This window comes from Globicephala melas, chromosome 11, assembly GCF_963455315.2.
Source record: "Globicephala melas chromosome 11, mGloMel1.2, whole genome shotgun sequence".
In the NCBI taxonomy this organism is placed as follows: domain Eukaryota; kingdom Metazoa; phylum Chordata; class Mammalia; order Artiodactyla; family Delphinidae; genus Globicephala; species Globicephala melas.
Window position 1 is genome coordinate 47,405,367 of NC_083324.2, and position 19,217 is coordinate 47,424,583.

The window sequence follows — 19,217 nt, forward strand, 5'->3', positions numbered from 1 at the left end:
GGCCTGCTGCCCAAGCCAACTTCCCACACCCTTGACGATGCACAAAAGCCCCAGGCTTCAGGGCCCACAGGATTCGGGGCCCTTCTCCCCCCTACGCAAGTTTCTCAGACTCCCACAGCATGGCCAGTTACCTGCAGCTGCTCGTGCAACAGGAGGTCCGGTGACAAGCTTGCCAGAACCTGGCTGGCCCCAGCTTTCCAGTACACGCTTCCATGTTGCTGCCGAGGGAAAACCCAAGCCCATGTTCACGTGGCCATGGCCACACACCTGTGTCAGCCTCCTGGAGACCCAGAAAGACCCCAGACCACACGCCAAAGAACTGGACTCCAAGCCTGCCCCGCCACTTGTAAGTCGCAGAGGTCACCACATTTATGAGACTTGTTTTCATTTCTATAATATGGGGAGGAACTCTGCCCTGTCCACCTCAAAACTTGTAGGAAGGGTCCAAGAAAGAACTATCGGTCTGGATTTTGGTGGCTTTGTAAAACTGTACTTAAATATATTGCTCATAATATTACCTGACATTCACTCATTCATTCACTTACCCATTATTCATTCAACAAACATTGATGGATCACCCAGATCGTGCCAGGCATGGGACAGATGACTAGGGTAGTATTGTCGCTACTCTGCAGGATACTGGAGTTGAGTCAGGGAAAAGGACACAAACGGACAAAACCCTATTAAGTGCAGTGGCAGGACTGTGGGAACACAGAGGAGGGGAGGGGCATCTAGCCAGCTGGGGGTGCAGGTGGGTAGAAGTGGACGTGATAATTAGGGAAGGATCCCGGACTTGAGGGTGGAGGTGCTCCACGCAGAGAGTAACCACAGCTGAGAGAGGCTGGCAGGTGCACGGAAGGGGCCTGAGGCTCGGGCGGGGGGCAGTAGGGACTGGACGGGGAGGTGACAGCCTGAGCCTTGACATCCATGCTCGGGAGGCTGGGGTTTGTCTTGGGGTGGTGAGAACTCTGGATTGGCAGGGGAGTGACATGGCCAGGGCTAAATGTATGAAAGGGCTTGTGGGAGTCATGGAGAAGGTAGGTTGGAGGAAGGGAGGAGAAGCAGAGGCCCAGAGAAAAATGATGGGTACTAGGCCAGGGGCAACAGAGGCGGAGTTGGAGAAGAAGGGGCAGACTCAAGAGCCATGTACAAATCAGCAGCACGAGGGGACCCCCTGGATGTAAGGGTGGGAAGATGGAGGGGTCAGGAATGACACCTGGGTTTTGGCCCCGGTGGAGAAGAACTCCCCAAGAAAGGGCACCAGAGGAGGACATCGGGGGCAAGACAGTGTGCTCAGTCTGGGACATGACAAGTTTGGGGTATTCCTGGGATACCCGGCCAAGGGGGCGGAGGGGATGTCTGGGAGGGAGAGGGTGTCCAGGCCTGGGGTTCAGGTGAGAGATGTGGACAAGATCACCAGGGACTCTGTTTAGTGTAACAAGGACGCAATCAATACACTCCTGTTAGGTCAGGGGAAGAAGAGGCATCTTCAGAAGCATCAGTAAGTGCTCTCTAATGAGGATGTGAAGACACGCTAATCCAGCATGGAGCAAAGTGATTGGAGGATAACACTGGACTTGAATCCTGACTCCCCCTAGCAGCTATGTGACCTTGGGCAAGTGACATCACCACTTGGTGCCTCTGTTTCCCCATGTAAATGGCAGTGATAATAAAAGCAGCTAAAGCTTGAAGTTTTTTTGCCCTGTCCTATGTATTTAACATTCACATTGACCCTACGGCACATGGATTAAGTTAGTGCATGTCAAATGCTCAGTACTGCACCTGCCATACACTAAGTGCTCCATTGTTACTAATATCTCTACTACTAAAACTGCTATCATTATTAGCATGATTTCTGACTTTGCTTTTACTTCCAAGAAACAGAAAAGCAATTTTGTGCCCTCAAACAGACATAGTACATTCATGTCAAATACTTCCTCTTCCCCTTAGAGGACCTCTATCCGGTGCCTCCTCACCCTGTGTCCTATTTTGTATAACGCTTAATTGTAAGAACTGTCTCAAATCCTTTTGCAAGGAGGGAAGTGATATATCCACCAAGGTGAAACAGCTATACGGATTTTCACTGCAACAACACGTGCGCTGTGGCTTTCAAGAACAAGCAACTTCCCTCGAGGGAAGCTGTCACCTCAGCACCTGCACCGCTGCCCAAGAGAGACGCCCTTATGCCATAGACAGAGGCTGCAGCAAACAAACCTGGCCCGCCCCAGACAAGGCGAGGACTTGAGAGAAGTCAAAGCCTGAAGCCTTCATCTTCTCCAAGATGATATCCAAAGCCTGAGAAGAAACACAGAATCCACTGTGACTGTCCTGAACCATGGAACCAGGTTAACACACAAGCCTTGATTTGGACTGTAAGTGCCTGCCCTTCCAGCAGAGGCAGAGAAGGAACTGAGGCCTCGGGATTTGGAAGCACTAGAATAAATACATCAATCAAACAAGTAGGCATCAAGCAAACAAAAAAGTGAGCTATGCTAAAAATATTTTAAATAAATGGAATCAGAAACCAGCACTCCTCAAATTTTGCTTCTCCAATCGGTGACTTCCAGGCACGCAGGAAGAGCAAAAACGAGGTGGCTCAAATTTCGGTTTCTTTTATCTGCATTTTCAACCCACCATATTTGTGATATAACTTCACTGCAATGGAGAAGCAAAGAGCAAAGCAGAGGCTCCCATCAGAACAGGGCTCCAGGCCCAGACTCCTGTGTCCGGGAGTACAGGTTGGAGGGAGGAGGTAAAGATGGTGACCGTTTGTCCCAACCCCCTATTTCCCCCTCCACCGTCTGGTTGGCACTGCCCTTCTGGCAAGACCCCATGTGTGGGATGGATGGTGCCACCCAGCAGAGCTTGACACTTCCCCGGGAATTAGATACGCATCCCAGGCTGTGTTTTCTTCAGGGTACGGAAGCCACTGGAGCTTTGGCCTGACCCTCCCACCCCCATCCTATGCCGGGAGGGCTCTTTCACAGTCCTGGCTGCGGCTGCCAACTTGGCCCTGCTTGCCAAACCTCAGGCAGGGAGTGGGGCAGCGCTGGGGAAGGGACTGGCAAAGCTCGAACAGGTCCAGTTCTGGGGGCCCCTCAGGAGTAGCAATTATCCTGGTCCCAACCCCAAGCCTGGCTCTCTACTCACTTGCCACCTCCCCAAGTTATGGCCTTGGCCCATCCGAAGCCCCTGACATCCTCAGTGGGACCTCCAGACAGTGACTCTTGCCGGTTACCCCCACTGCCGCTGCCCTGTGCTCCGGCTCAGCCCCCTGAAGTATTTCCCCGGCAGCCTGTGCGGCGGAAGTTCATCCTTTACCCCCAATCCTCCAGTATGAGTCAGGGTTAGGCCGATAAAAAAGAAATCATCCTTGTTATATTAACAGAAAGAAGTTAGTACAGGGAATCGGTTAAACAGGTACTGGAGGACTGAAAAAGCTTTGGCCAGACACATCCAGTGCTGCCTTCGGCTGGCCTCTAGTTTCAGGGTCTCAGGTCCCCTGCAGCCCATGAGGCAGCCCTTGGCTCCTATCATACCTGCCTGTGATGTCCACACACCCTGGCCCTGTGGCCCCGTGGGTCACCCGGATGTGATAACAGGCATCTTCCTTTCTCGCTGGTCCTGAGCGAGCAGGCCTGCTTGGGATGGATCTGAGCCTGACTGGGCAGGTCACAAGCCACCATTCTGAAGGCCTCTGCCCCTGGAGTTAAAGAGTCTGGCGACTGAGCACTAAGAGAAGAGCCCAAGGGGCATGTTTGGATCTCAGGGTTCAAGCGTGGCCACAGGGCCTGAAATCAGAGTGTTTGGGAAACGTTTGCTCTGTGGCATTTTAAAGATGGTCACTGGCAGGACTTTCCAGCTGCTCTGGCTTCAGAACCTGGAAGCCCTCTGTGAGTCCTCTCAGCTCAGGAGTACTGAGGCTGAGTCTGGCCCTAGGACCATGCAGATTCCACTTCCTCAGGAGGACCTCTCAACAGAGGCTCTCATGGGCTGCCACCTTTGGGCTTCCTAGCAAATCGCCAAGTCTGCTGGTAAGATGGGCTGGGAGAGGAGAGGGACAGGAATCCCTGTACTTACCTGGACCCACATCAGGACTGGAGAAGTCACTGTCAACCCATCCTCGTGAACATGAACTCCACCCTGAGTCCTACAAGCAGAAGAGAGAACGTGGGATAGAGCCTCAGGCGGAGGCCCAGTGATGCCAGACCCTGGATCCCTCCCACAGAAGGAGAAGCACCCTCCCACCCCCGCAGCCCTGTGTGGGAACTCTAGATTGAACAGGGAAGATGCTGGGCAAGATGGAGAGAGAAGGCATGGAAATTGCCCGGTGTGGCCCAGAGGTGGCAATTCTCGGAAAGCACCAGCAAAAACAAGCCTTCTCGGTATAAGGGGTTCACCCTGCAAGGCGGTCACTTGGAGCAGTGGGCATGAAAGGACTGGAAAAATTTGAGGTTGGAGTAGAAGCCCTTCCAAATCCACTTCATAATCTTGGAGTGAGGAGGCCTTTTAAACAATGACTCAAAACCAAGAAGCAACAGAAAAAGAGACTGAGAAATTCAATGACGTAAAAAACAAAAACTCAAATATGGCAACAACAGCAATAACCCAAGCAGAAGAAAAGAAATAATTAAAATTAGAACACGAGTCAATGAAAATGAAAAGAGAAAATCAATGAAACCTAAAGCTGATCCTTTGAAAAGATCAATAAAATTGATAAATCTCTAGCCAGGCTCCTCAAGAGAAAAAAGAGAGAAGACACAAATTCCCAACATCAGAAATGATAGAAGGGTCATAACTACTGATCCCATAGGCATCAAAGGACAATAAAGGAATATTATGAACAACTCTATGGCCACAAACCTGATAGGTTAGATGAAATGGACCAGTTCCTTGAAAGACACAAACTACCAAAACTCTAACGTGGGTGGCCTGCAGTAATATAAAATATGAAAGCAAGGGCTTCCCTGGTGGCGCAGTGGTTAAGAATCTGCCTGCCAATGCAGGGGACATGGGTTCGAGCCCTGGTCTGGGAAGATCCCACATGCCGCGGAGCAACTAAGCCCATGTGCCACAACTACTGAGCCTGCACTCTAGAGTCCACAAGCCACAACTACTGAGCCCACGTGCCACAACTACTGAAGCCCCTGTGCCTAGAGCCCGTGCTCTGCAACAAGAGAAGCCACCGCAATGAGAAGCCCACACACCACAACAAAGAGTAGCCCCGGCTTGCCGCAACTAGAGAAAGCCCGTGTGCAGTAACGAAGACCCAATGCAGCCAAAAATAAATAAATAAAATAAATTAAAAAAATATATATATGAAAGCAAGGTGGCTTCCAACCTCAGCTCTAAGGAGACACGTCAGCTGGGGGAGAAATAGATGGCAACACAGGTGATGGGCAGCGAGAGGGAAAGGCCAGCAGAGAAGGCTTCAAGGAGGAAGTGACACCTAAAATAGACATGGAGGGAAACTTCTACCAGGACCTCTCTGAGACACCTCAAAATCAACAGATCCACAGCTCTTATGGACTGAATTGTGTCCCCCCAAATTCATAAGTTGAAGGACTTCCCTGGTGGTCCAGTGGTTAAGACTCCATGCTTCCACTGCTGGGTGCACAGGTTCGACCCCTGGTCGGGGAACTAAGATCCCACATGCCACACAGCGCGGCCAAAAAAAAATGAAAGTTTCTTGAACTGAATAAAAATGAAAATACAACATATCAACTTAAAAAAAAAAGATCAGGACATAGATAACATAACTGGGAGACACCAGGGGTGCACTCACACAGAGAGACAACCATGTGAGAGGCAGCAAGAAGGCAGCCATCTGGAAACGAAGGAGAGAGACCTCAGAGGAAAACAAGGCTGCCAGCACCTTGAAATTGGGCTTCCAGACTCCAGACCCATGAGAGCATAAATGTCTGTTATTTAAACCACCCAGTCTGTGGTATTTTGTTCTGGAAGCCCTACCAAACTAATACAAAACCTAAACTCATGATCTTTCTTCTGGAAACCAATTCTCTTTCATAGTCTACCATCCACCCTGAATGCCAGCCAGAAGCCTCACCTTCACATCTCACATTCAATTCTGTACCAAGACCTGTCAATTTTACCACCCAGCTCTCTCTCCTCCAGTCAACATCATTTCTCATCCAGATGATCCTGAAAAACCACCTCAGTAGTTTTCCAACCTGTATTCTGGCCACATCCCACCTGCTTTCCCACTGCACCGGAGAGATCTTTTCAAAACACAAATAAAACCATGTCATGCCTCCCCGGCCCCCCCATTCCTATGGCCCTTCAGTGGGTGACCATAGCTTTTAGGATAAAGACAAACTCTATTCCATGGCCTATATGGCCCAACCCAGCTTCCACCTCCCTCTCTGCTCCCCAGCCACTTGGCCTTCTTCAGTTCCATTAATGAGCAGTGTTCCTTGCCACAGGGCCTTTGCACATGCTGTTCCTTCTGCGTGGAACGCTCTCTACCTTCTATCACCTGGCTAACCCCACTCATTCAGATCTTGGCTTAAGCACTACTTCCTTAGGAACATTCCCTAAACTACTCTCACAAGTCTAGGTCACGTTCCTTTACAATAAGCACTTGAAGAAGTGAGTTTCTTTCCTTCAATGGCCTTCTCTGAGTTTATAAACAAACATTCTTTTGGTTTTTTTTTCTTTAATCAATCAGTCTTTGATTGATATCAATCCCCCCCACTCAATGGGAAGCTCTGGGAAAGCAAGGACAATGTCTCTTTTTCGTTTACCATCCCAGCGCCCAGCATAGTGCTTGGTACAAAGTAAGTCTCAACTGATACCTATTATACATATATGAAGCAATGAGGAGAATTGGAAAGGAATGCAGAAGCGTGCATTCTAGGCATAGAAGAAAGATGCTGAGAGATTTATTAAGACAACCCCTCCTGCAGTTTGAGGAAACCAGAACAGTGTGGTTTATAAATGTAAAAGGTTGAAGGAGGGGGAGTTCCCTGGTGGTCCAGCGGTTAGGACTCACGCTTTCACTTGGTGGGGGGGTGCCCAGGTTCAATCCCTGGTGGGGGAACTACAGTCCCGCAAGCTGCACACGGTACAGCCAAAAAAAGGTTCAGGGAGGACCTCAAAACCAACCCCCAACACACACATGCACACTAGGTACATACCCAAATTCTAGAAGGTCTCTGTCAAAATGCACACTGTCCTCATAGAAGACATTCAGCTCTGCATCAACTGCAACAACTTTTACCTGGAAGGCATTAAAAAAAAACAATGTATAGAATTTTCCTCAGCTTCTACACTGCTCCAGGGATACGAACATCACCAAGTGAAGCCCAGCCCCCTAGAAGTGGTTCAGTCTGGAGACCTCCTTGAGGCTGGGGTGCATCATTGTAACCATGGGAACAGAGGCCTCATCTGGGGACATATCCAAAGACTTAGTAAAATGGAGAAGCTGAGGCTAAGCAGAAACACCCATGTAGCTCAGGGAATTTTTGCCCTTCAAACAGCCAAAGCCAAGATGCTCTAGAGGTAGATGTCCACAGATAAGCTGGTTCCTGTGCCAGGCAAGGAGGTCTGAGAAAGTCCTAGAGGGGAAGGCATGGGAGGCAAGGTTTTGAGATGTCTCTTGGAGGTCCACGCTTGCAGAGATCTGAGAGGCAAGGTCCCTGGTCTGTTCCCACAGGCCACGGTCAAGGACCAGAGACACATGCCCCAATGGAGCAGACCTCCAAACTCAAGGATACAACTCCTTTCCTGGACAGATGGAGAAACTGAGGCCTAGCAGGACAACCTGACTTATCAAAGGTCCCACAGGACTTTGATCAGGCATTGGCCTTGCTCCCTTGACCCATCCGAGGAGGGGGATTTCACTGCAACTGTGTTGATTTCCCAAGTTAAGGAGGAGCCAGCCCCTTGGCACCCCAAGCCCAGTTTGAAGACAAATTTTGACTCTGCTTGCCTGTCTGACTGGCCCTGAGAGCAGCACAGCTGGGCACGTTGACCCGAGCACGCTGGTGCCAACCAAGGGCTGTCACAGGGCAGAACAAAGTTCAGGTGTACACTGTGCCCATTTCACTTAAAAAAAAAAAAAAAAAGCTTCTAGCGGTGATCTGGTTGCAGTTCACTGGTTCTGCCTGCGTGTCTACCCGTCTGTCTGGTCCTCTGTTTACAGTAGCTGAGCTCCTTCGGGTCCCTGTCAATCTGTGCCCATGACGGCGCGCAAGCCCTTCGGGTCCCCCCAGCCTTCCGGGCATTTCCCCGCCACGTACCCGTGGGTCCCTCGGGAGCGTGGGGGTGGACGCCCTTTCTGGGAGTTCCGGGGTCCAGGCCGGGAGGAGGCGCCGGGTCCCCGGGAAGCCCGAGAGAGGCGCGCCCGCGGCGCGGCCCAGGGTTCCAGGCGCCCGGGTCCCCCGACAGCCCGCTCGGCGTCGCGAAAGAGGTGGCCCCGCCCGGCCGACCGCGGGCCCGCGCCGATACCTGCTGCGTGCTGAAGTCCCAGCCCAGGCAGCAGCGGCGACCGGCGTGCTCGGCCATGGCCACGGAGGTTCCAGGAAGCGTGTCGCTCTGCCAGTCCTTCCCGCCGCCGGACTGCCCCCGCGCCCCAACGCTCCGATGCGCCGGGGTCCGCCCCTCGCCCCGCCCGGCCGGACTCCGGGACCCGAGGTCCCCGCGGCCTTGAGCTCTGGCGCCGCCTGCTGGTGAACAGGGCGGGGACGCACCGCGGCTCGGCCTCCGCCTGCGCTTCGCACCTGGGCGACCGACGGGTTTCCCCTGCGCAGCCCGCTCCCTCCAATCCCGCCCCGCCCCGCTTCCCATCCAAATGTGCTCCCTGCACAGGCCTGGCCCTAACGCTGCCTGCCTTCTCTCGGAAGACGCCTGGGCCAGAGGATTCAACCTTAAGCAGGCTTGTCCCTGTCTCTCTGGGGGCCCTGAGCCTGGGGACTTACATGGCCGTCCCTCTCGGGTACTGCAGTAGCTGTCCACTCATAGTGGTGAGTTAGGGGGCAAGGGAAATGTGCCCTGGGGTTGGAGGCATGGGGCTCCAGCAGGCCCTGTCCTGACCCAGTAGATCTGAGTAGTTCCCCAGCTCTGACGTGTGCCGCATCCCACCTCTGCATTTATCCCCAGTCTGACGTGTGCCGCATCCCACCTCTGCATTTATCCCCAGTCTGACGTGTGCCGCATCCCACCTCTGCATTTAAAGTCAGAGCTCCTGAGCCACCTCGCCCCCACTTCCCCCGGAGGGGGCTCCTTCGTCACTCCTGCGGTCAGCTGGTATTCCAGGCACGGTGAAGGGGGATGAGAACCAAAAGCAGACTCACTCCTTCTCTTCCTGGAGCTGAGGACCCCTTCTCTCCCCCTCATTCCACCTAGTGTGTCCCGCAGAAGCCTTCCCAACAACCACCCAGGTGCTCCGCCCAGGAGCCGCCAGCGCAGCAGAGCCCCTGATGCAATGGTCTTATTACCCATATCTCTCTTGCTGAACTTGAGCTTCTCGGAACCCAGATCCTCTTCTTAGCCCAAGGTCCCAAGGTCAGTGGCAGGGCTGGACCCAAAGCTAGTGAGTTTGGGTGCAGAATTTACATGTTTAACCACTACACAAGACAGTCTGCTGGGCAGCCTTGCGAGAAGGCCCATGGCAAAATATAAAAGTCTCTTGAAGGCTGAGGCAGCTGGCTGTTTCTCAAGCTGCCTCACAGGAAGACCTACTCTTGGTCAGGGGTGCCGTTCTCTATGGGTTGTGGCATCTCTACCCCATGCTGGTGACTGGTGACTCATCCTTTCTCTGGATGTAATAGCACTTGCACTGTGGCCACAAAGAAGACTAGAGGTCTGAGAGCCCATTTCCCTGTTTAAGGAGACTGTACACCCACGATCTGATCCTTTAGCAAGGAATAAGGATGGAAATCTTAATTCCAAGTTGTCAACGCGTCTCATACTGTCTTCCCTGTTGACGCCCTGAAAAGGCCCAGCCAGTAGTAGAGGGGTTTCAGGGAACCCTTGGGAAATGCTGCCGTGGCCTGAGGCTGGCCTTTTGCTTATCAGCTCCAACCTTGAACCTGGCTCCCCGCACCAGGGATTTAGGAACAAAGCAGAAACTGCCCTGGAGGTGTCTCTTCACCATGACCAGGTTGTCCACAGTGCCTAGCAAGGTTCCTTCCCATATCAGGCCCTAAGGACACCGCAGCCTGAGGGCAAGGCAAACCCACAGGAGTCACGTGATCAGATTGGCGTATAAGGAAGGTCACTCAAGGTGCTGTGTGTGGAGAATGGGGGCAAAGGGGAGGAAGGAAAAATGAGTTAGAATGTAGCTGCAGGAGGCCTGAGCTAGGCCTAACACCTCAAGAGGTGCTGAGGATGGAGACTAGATGGATTCCAGAGATACTTAGGAAGCTCTGGGAACATCGTGGATTGCGAGAGGGAGCAGCAAAGGTAATGCTCAGGTTCCTGGCTTAGGTGACCTGGTTGGACAACCGCTGATGCATAACAAAACACCCCCAAACTTGATGACTTAAAACAATCATCTTTTCTTGTCTCTCAGATGTCAGCAGGTCAGCTGATCTAGGCTCGGCTCAGTTAGAGGGACTCTGCTCCATGTGTCTCTCATCTTTTCTTTCCTGGGACCAGCAGTGTCCTACCAGCACGCTCTTCTCTTGAGAGCAGCAGGGCAGGGAATTCCCTGGCAGTCCAGTGGTTATGAAACAGGAGGGAAGGGGGCAGGGCACGGCCTTTAAAAGCATGACATAGCCATAGGATATGACGAAAACTGGTTAGAACCAACTAGGTCCAAGATGGCAGAATATTCGACTTCCAGTGGACCTTGAGCCTCATCATATGCTCATTGTAATACATTAGCATAAGGTAAGTGACACACCCTCCAGCGCCATGACAGTTCTGAGGCCAACTATCGAAGACCAAAAAAGTGGGCGGTGGCCCAATTCCTGGAAATCTCCACCCCTGCCCCAAAATAGTTGGAATAATCCTCCCACTCATTAGCCTATGAAATTACCCAGCCCAAAAAAACTAACCACACCATATTTCGAGGTCGCTCTTGCCTTCTGAGATGGCCCACTCTCTGTCTGTGGAACGTGTTTCTCTCTAAATATTACCTGTCACTTTGTCTCTCACCGAATTCTTTCTGAGTTGAGACACAAAGAACCTGAGCCTCAGTTAGTCCAGACACCAGCTAAGTGATTCTAATTAAAAGACCGTGGGTTTGGGCTTCCTTGGTGGCGCAGTGGTTGAGAGTCCGCCTGCCGATGCAGGGGACGCGGGTTCGTGCCCCGGTCCGGAAGGATCCCACATGCCGCAGTGCGGCTGGGCCCGTGAGTCATGACCGCTGAGCCTGCACGTCCGGAGCCTGTGCTCCGCAACGGGAGGGGCCACAACAGTGAGAGGCCCGCGTACCGCAAAAAAAAAAAAAAAAAAAATGGGCAGAAGACCTAAATAGACACTTCTCCAAAGACATACAGATTGAATTGAGTTTTCTTTGAAGCTAGGTGTTTGTCAACTGAATATACTACATCATAACACAGAGGTCAGTGGAAACTAATCTATCTGAGGGTAAGCACTAGATATAAACTTTTCAGAGAAAGAAAAAAATTTCATTTAGTAAATATAATAATGAGAACTCATTGTAAAATAGGAAAATGGAGACAAACATAAATTCAGTTCCTATACTCTGGTCGCCAATGAAACAACAGCAAACTATCTCTTAATTCTTTGAAGTCTGCATCCACAACATGGATTTTTCTCAAAGTTAACCTTTTTTTTCTTTTTTTTTTTGCGGTACGAGGGCCTCTCACTGTTGTGGCCTCTCCTGTTGCGGAGCACAGGCCTCAGCGGCCATGGCTCACAGGCCCAGCCACTCCGCGGCATGTGGGATCTTCCCGGACCGGGGCGTGTCCCCTGCATCGGCAGGCGGACCCTCAACCACTGCGCCACCAGGGAAGCCCTAACCTTTTTCTTTGAGAAAAATCCTGAAGAAATATGCTTTCTGGATAAAGATGCACTGTTTTTAAATTCCAATATATTTTATCCTGTTTGTGTAAAAATAGCTGACTAGTTTTTATCCAACCCACCTAAAGCTGTGTTCATTAGTACTGATGCTACTGAAACTGTTCAGGCTGATATATCTCCTTCTAAATGAGTAGTTTTAAGAGTGAAAAGTTAGGATTGTACTGGTAGCTTTAATTCCTATCCCTTCCACTTCTAGGACAAAGATAAAATCACTGAATCAATCAAATGTAATCAGAAATTGGGAAATGAAATAGACAAATCAGGGACTTCCCTGGCGGTGCAGTGGTTAAGACTTGGCGCTTTCAATGCCGTGGCCTCAGTTCGGGGAACTAAGATGACGTGGCCAAAAAAAAAGGCAAATCAATTATAATTCAGGTTTACTAATTTATTATATCTGTCTGAAATTTTTTAGAAGATGTCATCTTGAGATATGTCAGAAATTAAATAATTCTACTCTGTTCTATCTCAAAGGTAGTACAAATTTTTTGTAAGATCAGTGGGAAGCTGTTATGATTTTTTGAATTTTATTTATTTTTTTATACAGCAGGTTCTTATTAGTTATCCATTTTATACATATAAGTGTATATATGTCAATCCCAGTCTCCCAGTGGAAGCTGTTATGATTGAAAATAAATGTTTGGAACTATAGCCCTTAGCAGGGCAAACGTCATACAGTTTTGTTTATCCAAGTCTGAGGGTGAGGGGTGTCCTGCCTCCAGTTAAATAAGTAACTCATGCAGCTGGGATTAAGATTTTTAAAAGCTGATTTTGTGTTTATGTCTAGAGAAAACTTTGATGGACTTTGATGTTTCAGCAGATTCTAAAGAGCTCTGAGGAGAAAAGTTCTTATTTTCACCAAAGTATGCATAGGCCCGCTGTTTCTGTGTTTGTACTCACTTCAGAAGCAAATTTGATTTAGGAAAATTAACTGTTGGTGTGGATATCTTGCAATTTTCTGGTTTTACTGCATTCGTCCCTTGGGGTCTGAATTTCCTTTACTCCATGAGTGTTTAAAGCAGATAACTAAATCCTGTAGTTCTGTATATGTGAAAGGAGGGTCTGGAAAATATACTCCCAGTTACTAACAGTTATCTGTTGGAGTGGGATTTAGAAACTGGTGGTTAGGGGGTGACTTTTGCATTTTAATTCACTCTGTATTGTTGAACTTTTAACTTTTAGACTAAAAGAATAAGGAAAAAGAAAACAAGCAAACATAATAGCAATAATGGGATGGATCTCAAGCTGCTTAGGACTTTTAACTCATTCTCTTAAATAATTAGTGGGTCAAAGAGTCAAAATACAGCACGCTATTTAGAAAGCAGGAAAATGAAAACATCCCTATCAGAACTTTTGGGACACACATACTCAGAGGTAAATGCATATTCTTGAACGCTTTCATTAAAGAGTGAAAAGAAATGAACTAACCCCATGCAGTGGGTAGAACTGTGTGTCTCCAGAATGTTCAAGTTAAGTCCCAGTACCTGTGAATGTGACCTTATTTGGAAATAAGGTCTTTGCAGATGTAATCAAATTTAAATGACTTCGTACTGGGTGGGCCCTAATCCAATGACTGGTATCCCTATAGGAAAAGAGAAATTTAGTCATATATACAGATACACACCCAAGGACTTAGGACAACTACCAGAAGCTAGAAGAGGCATGAAAGGATTCTTCCTTAGACTCTCCGGAGGGAATACTGACCCTACAGTAATCTTGATTTTTGGATTGTAGCCTAGAGAACTGTGAAAAAGTAAATTTCCATTTTAAACCACCCAATTGGTGGTACTGTTTTCAGCAGCCCTAGGAAACTAATATACCCCATTAATTCAGGGGCTATAGAAATTACTCAGCATTTTGATGAACTTCCTTCTAGGTATAAAGAAATGCCTGAATTTTACATAACCACTGAAGTTCCATAAACTGCTTACTTCCCTAAACATTATGTCACGGACAGCTTTTCATGTCCGTAAATATAGAGCTTTATCATAAATTGTATTAATTATTTAATATGAACAGTAGCGTCTCTTAGTAATGACTTAAAGTTTGTTTTCAAAAATTTTGTATTTTTAAGGTAACAAAGCTGCAATGAACATCCTTGTGCACACAGATTTTCATATTTGGATAATTATCCTCTCCTTTGGGTAAATCTTGGAGGATTCCTGTGTCCACAGGTGTATAGAGTCTAACTATGTGCACATCTTGCCAAACTCCACTCCAGAAAAGCTGCATGAGGTGCCCTTCTACCCTCGCAGTGCAGGAGAGCACCTCGCTCTCTGCTCCTTCACCGCTCTGCCTTCTGCTAATTTCTCTTTTTAAAAACTAACATCCCGGGCTTCCCTGGTGGCGCAGTGGTTGAGAGTCTGCCTGCCGATGCGGGGGACACGGGTTCGTGCCCCGGTCCGGGAAGATCCCACATGCCGCGGAGCGGCTGGGCCCGTGAGCCGTGGCCGCTGAGCCTGCGCGTCCGGAGCCTGTGCTCCGCAACGGGGGAGGCCACAACAGTGAGAGGCCCGCGTACCACACAAAAAAAAACAAAAACAAAAAAAACTAACATCCTTATTGATATATAAGTCACATACCACACAATTAACCTATTCAGAATATAGCACGCGATCAATGGTTTTGAGTGTATTCACAGAATTGTGCAACAACTGTCACAGCCAATTTTAGGACATTTTCATGACCCTCAAAAGAAATCCCATTGTTCACTCTTTCCCATTCTCCCCAAACCCTGGCAACCACTTATCTGCTTTCTGTCTCTGTGGCTTTGCCTATTCTGGACATTTAAATTAAATGGAATTATGCAACAGGTGGCCTCTCGTGACTGGTTTATTTTACTCAACATACTTTTTTCGAGACTCATTCACATTGTAGTGAAGCTGAGCCCCCTAAAACCAAGTTCCCTCGCCAGGTGTATGATTAATCTCTCTCTATCCAAAACTTTATTCCTTTTCTTGTCCTCTCTGACCTCAGCCCCTTTCTTGTCTCCTCTGACCTTAATCCTGTGCTAATTGAACACTAATCAACCAGAGGCAAACTGCTGTTGTTGATAACATGATAGCATCATCCATGTACTAAAATTGCTGTTGTAGACATCACCATTAATGTATGAAATCAGGTTGTTTCTCCAGGGCAAGATGAACTCACAGGCCCCTGAGCTGTGGACCATCTTGATCAGAGAATTATAAACCAGAAACATCCTGACCCCTTGAAAGTACGATTTTTAAAATGTCACAGAAGGGGCTTCCCTGGTGACGCAGTGGTTAAGAATCCGCCTGCCAATGCAGGGGACACGGGTTCAAGCCCTGGTCTGGGAAGGTCCCACATGCCGTGGAGCAACTAAGCCTGTGTGCCACAGCTACTGTGCTTGTGCTCTGGAGCCCACGTGCCACAACTACTGAGCCCACGTGCCACAACTACTGAAGCCTGTGCACAACTAAGCACAACTAAGATCCAAAGGAGAAAAAAAAAAACCTCTTAGAAAAACAGAAATAGTAAGGCACTTCCTTAATCTGATTAAGGCTATCTACAACAAATTTACAACAAACATCACACTTAATGTTGAAAGGTTTGCTTTCTCTAAAATGAGGAGTTAGACAAGGATGCCAGTTCATACTACTTCTTTACCACAATGTACTGGAGGAACTAACTAGTCCAGTAAGGCAAGAAAAAGAAATATAAGACATAAACATTGGAAACGAAGAGATAATCTATTTAACAAGGCTGTGGATATAAAATCAATATACAAAGGTCAATTGCAATTTTATATACCAGCAGCTAATGGAAAATGAAATTAAAAAACAAAACCAAAAGATAGCTTTTAAAATAGCTTAAAAAATATCAGGTACCCAGGAGTAAAGAAAGAATACAAGACCCCGTATGGAGAAAACCATAACACTATAAACTAAAACTTTACCAAAGGACTCGAAGGAAGACCTAAATAACTGGAGAGAAGATCTAGCATGTTCTTGGATGGGAAGATTCAACATTGTAAATTGTTCTATGGATTCACCATAATCCCAGTGAGAACCCCAACAGGTGTTTTTCATTTTTGTTGTGGAACTTAATGACCAGACTCTAAGATTTATATGGAAACGCAAAGGGCCAAGAGAAGCCAAGACCTTTTTTTTTCGCTGTGCTGTGTGGCATGTGGGATCTTAGTTTTCTGACCATGGATTGAACCCACGTCCCCTGCATTGGAAGCCCAGAGTCTTAACCACTGGACCGCCAAGGAGGTCTCCCAAGACCCTCTTAAAGAAAAACAATGTGGGAGAACTTGCTCCTTTGGACATCAAGACTTCAGTGCACCACAGTACCCAAGATCATTGTCACAAGAAGACAAACAGGCCAAGGAAACAAGAAAGAGAACCCAGGATCAAATCCACATACACAATCACTTGATTTATGATGGCACTGAGAACAGTGGGGAAAAGACCATCTTTCCAACAAGGAATCGTGGAAAAATTAGGCATCCATAGTTTTTAAAATATGAAACTATAAAACAATTTTTAGATAGAGTGAAATGGCAAATCAAAGAGGTAGAAGCTATTTGCAACCACATAACTGACAACAGACTCATCAAGAACCTATATAGTACCCCTGCAAGTCTGTAAGAACAAGCGCAGACAACCCCAGACAAAGATGGACAAGAGGGACTTCTCTGGTGGTCCAGTGGGTAAGACTCTGCGCTCCGAATGCAGGGGGGCCGCATGCATGCCGCAACTAAGAAGCCCACGTGCCACGACTAAAAACAAAGAAAAAAAGATCCTGGGACTTCTCTGGTGGCGCAGTGGTTAAGAATCCGCCTGTCAATGAAGGGGGCACGGGTTCGAGCCCTGGTCCGGGAAGATCCCACATGCCGCGGAGCAACTAAGCCTGTGTGCCACAACTACTGAGCCTGTGGTCTAGAGCCCGTGAGTCACAACTACTGAAGCCCGAGCACCTAGAGCCCGTGCTCTGCAACAAGAGAAGCCCACGCACCGCAACGAAGAGTAGCCCCCGCTCACCGCAACTAGAGAAAGACTGTGCGCAGCAATGAAGACCCAACGCAGCCAAAAATAAATATATAATAAGTAAATAAATTAAAAAAGGAAAATAAAAGATCCCACATGCCACAACAAAGATCCTGCGTGCCGAAACTAAGTCCCAGTGCAGCCTAAATAAATAAATAAATACAGAAAAGAAAGAAAGAAAAAAGCAAAAATGGCCAAGAGGGACTTCCCTGGCAGTCCAGTGGTTGAGACTCTGCACTTTCAATGCAGGGGGCGCAGGGGGCACAGGTTTGATCCCTGGTTGGGGAACTAGGATCCCACATGCCGTGCGGCGTGGCCAGAAAAAAAAAAGGCCAAGAAACTTGACCAAGTACTTCACAAAACAGGGAATCCAAGGGGCCGATAGATTTATGGAAATGGAAGTCACGTGTGTAGTTTTATGTTTTCTGCCAGTCACGTTAAAAAAAGTTTTAAAAAATAGGTAAAATTAATTTTAATATTAACTCAATATATCCAAAATGTTATCATTTTTACACATAATATAAAAAATACTGGTGACATATTTTTTGGGTTTGGTTTCGTTTTGTACTAAGTCTTTGAAATCCAGTGTGTTTTTTTTTTGTGTGTGGTACGCGGGCCTCTCACTGTTGTGGCCTCTCCTGTTGCGGAGCACAGGCTCCGGACGCGCAGGCTCAGCGGCCATGGCTCACGGGCCCAGCCGCTCCGCGGCACATGGGATCTTCCCAGACCGGGGCACAAACCGTGTCCCCTGCATCGGCAGGCGGACTCTCAACCACTGCGCCACCAGGGAAGCCCTCCAGTGTGTTTTTTACACTCACAACACATCTCAACTCCAACTACCCACATTTCAAGCCCTCAACAGCCATATCTGGCTAGTGGCTAGCCTATGGTCTGTTAAAGTATACAATGCCAAACTCTAGGTAATATTAGCCATTGATCAGATAAGCAAACTAGGTCCTATCTGGAACTGACTGACAAATCCTGGCCACCTAAGGAATATCTAAGTCGAGTAGGGGTGTACTAGGTCTTACCGACAGTCACCTCTTGTGGCCATGCTGCCCCATCAGTTTTCTGTCCTGACCCATCTCCTCCTACTGTTCCTGCAGTACTGGCTGAATCCTTCCAGCAAAGCAATGTGAGATGAGGTGTTTAAACATAGCTAATATGTTGGCCACCAGAGCTCATAGACAGGCCTCCCACAGAAAGAGCAAGGGAGGCCTTTAACGTATCCTGTCGTCCTGTGAGCAGAGACTTCTCGAGACCTCTTCTTCTGGGCCCTTCAAACCCCTCTTTGAAGGCAATCCTGGGAAACTGGGTAAAGAACAGAGAAATCAGAAAATGATATTTTAATACATTTAGAATGGATAAACAAGGTCCTACTGTATAGCACAGGGAACTATATCCAATCTCCTGGGACAAACCATAATGGAAAAGAATATAAAAAAAAAGAGTGTAAGGACTTCCCTGGCGGTCCAGTGGTTAAGACGCAATGCTTCCCTGAAGGGGGGCCAGGTTTGATCCCTGATTGGGGGAACTAAGATCCCGCATGCCACGCAGCGTGGCCAAAAAAAACAGGAAAAAAAAAAAAGAATGTGTATAACTGAGTCACTTTGCTGTACAGCAGAAATTAGCATAACATTGTTAATCAACTGTACTTCAATTTAAAAAAAAAGAAAATGATATTTTAAGAGTAAGGCCTGGCACCAGCTTGTTGCTGTCCTGAAGCTTGGGAGCACACGCCCAAAGCAGTGTGCTTGGGCCAGGGTACCAGAAGCTGCACCCTGCTGTGCTGCTCTCCAATTCTGCCCGGGAGACCTCAGGCTCCATGAAGGCGGACATTCTTTTCTCTCCTCCCCGCAGCAGCTCCAGCAGTTAGCACCTCCCTGCAAGCTAATAATGATCTTCCAAATAAACTGAGCAGGGAGAGAAGAGCCCACCCCTACCCTCAGGGACTCTCCTCTCAGGGAGATAGGAGGTGGAGCCCAGGGCCTGACCCAAAGATTTCCAGGTCTGACCAGTGGATGAGGAGTCCTGGATCCTGCCTCGGGGTGGGGGGGGGGGGCATGCTGGCTGGGAATGCAGACTCACCCTCAGGGCAGTCAGGACAGTGAGCTGGGGCTTGAGGGCTTATCCTCAGGGTGGTGGAGGTCAGAGGTCAGCCAGGATGGAATCATCACAGGAGACACCCTGCTC

At 48.5% G+C, this 19,217-nt stretch overlaps 1 protein-coding gene across 5 annotated transcripts in view; it reads right to left on the bottom strand.

Annotated features, from left to right (window-relative positions):
• The window catches only part of XYLB (xylulokinase), a 54,857-nt gene extending 36,760 nt beyond the window's left edge, over positions 1-18,097 (bottom strand). Inside the window, exons 1-5 of one of the 5 annotated variants that reach the window (XM_060307704.1) lie at positions 18,060-18,097; positions 7,158-7,240; positions 4,081-4,150; positions 2,215-2,295; positions 132-218 (exon numbers count right to left, since the gene is read on the bottom strand). In XM_060307704.1, the coding sequence (XP_060163687.1) occupies positions 132-218; positions 2,215-2,295; positions 4,081-4,092 (180 nt within the window). In that variant the 5' untranslated portion in view covers positions 4,093-4,150; positions 7,158-7,240; positions 18,060-18,097. Of the gene's footprint in view, positions 1-131; positions 219-2,214; positions 2,296-4,080; positions 4,151-7,157; positions 7,241-8,469; positions 8,612-13,437; positions 14,396-18,059 lie in introns of those variants that run through there. The other 4 variants (XM_060307702.1, XM_030830185.2, XM_030830186.2 and 1 more) reach the window with 4 other exon arrangements.
• Positions 18,098-19,217: the final 1,120 nt, after the last annotated feature.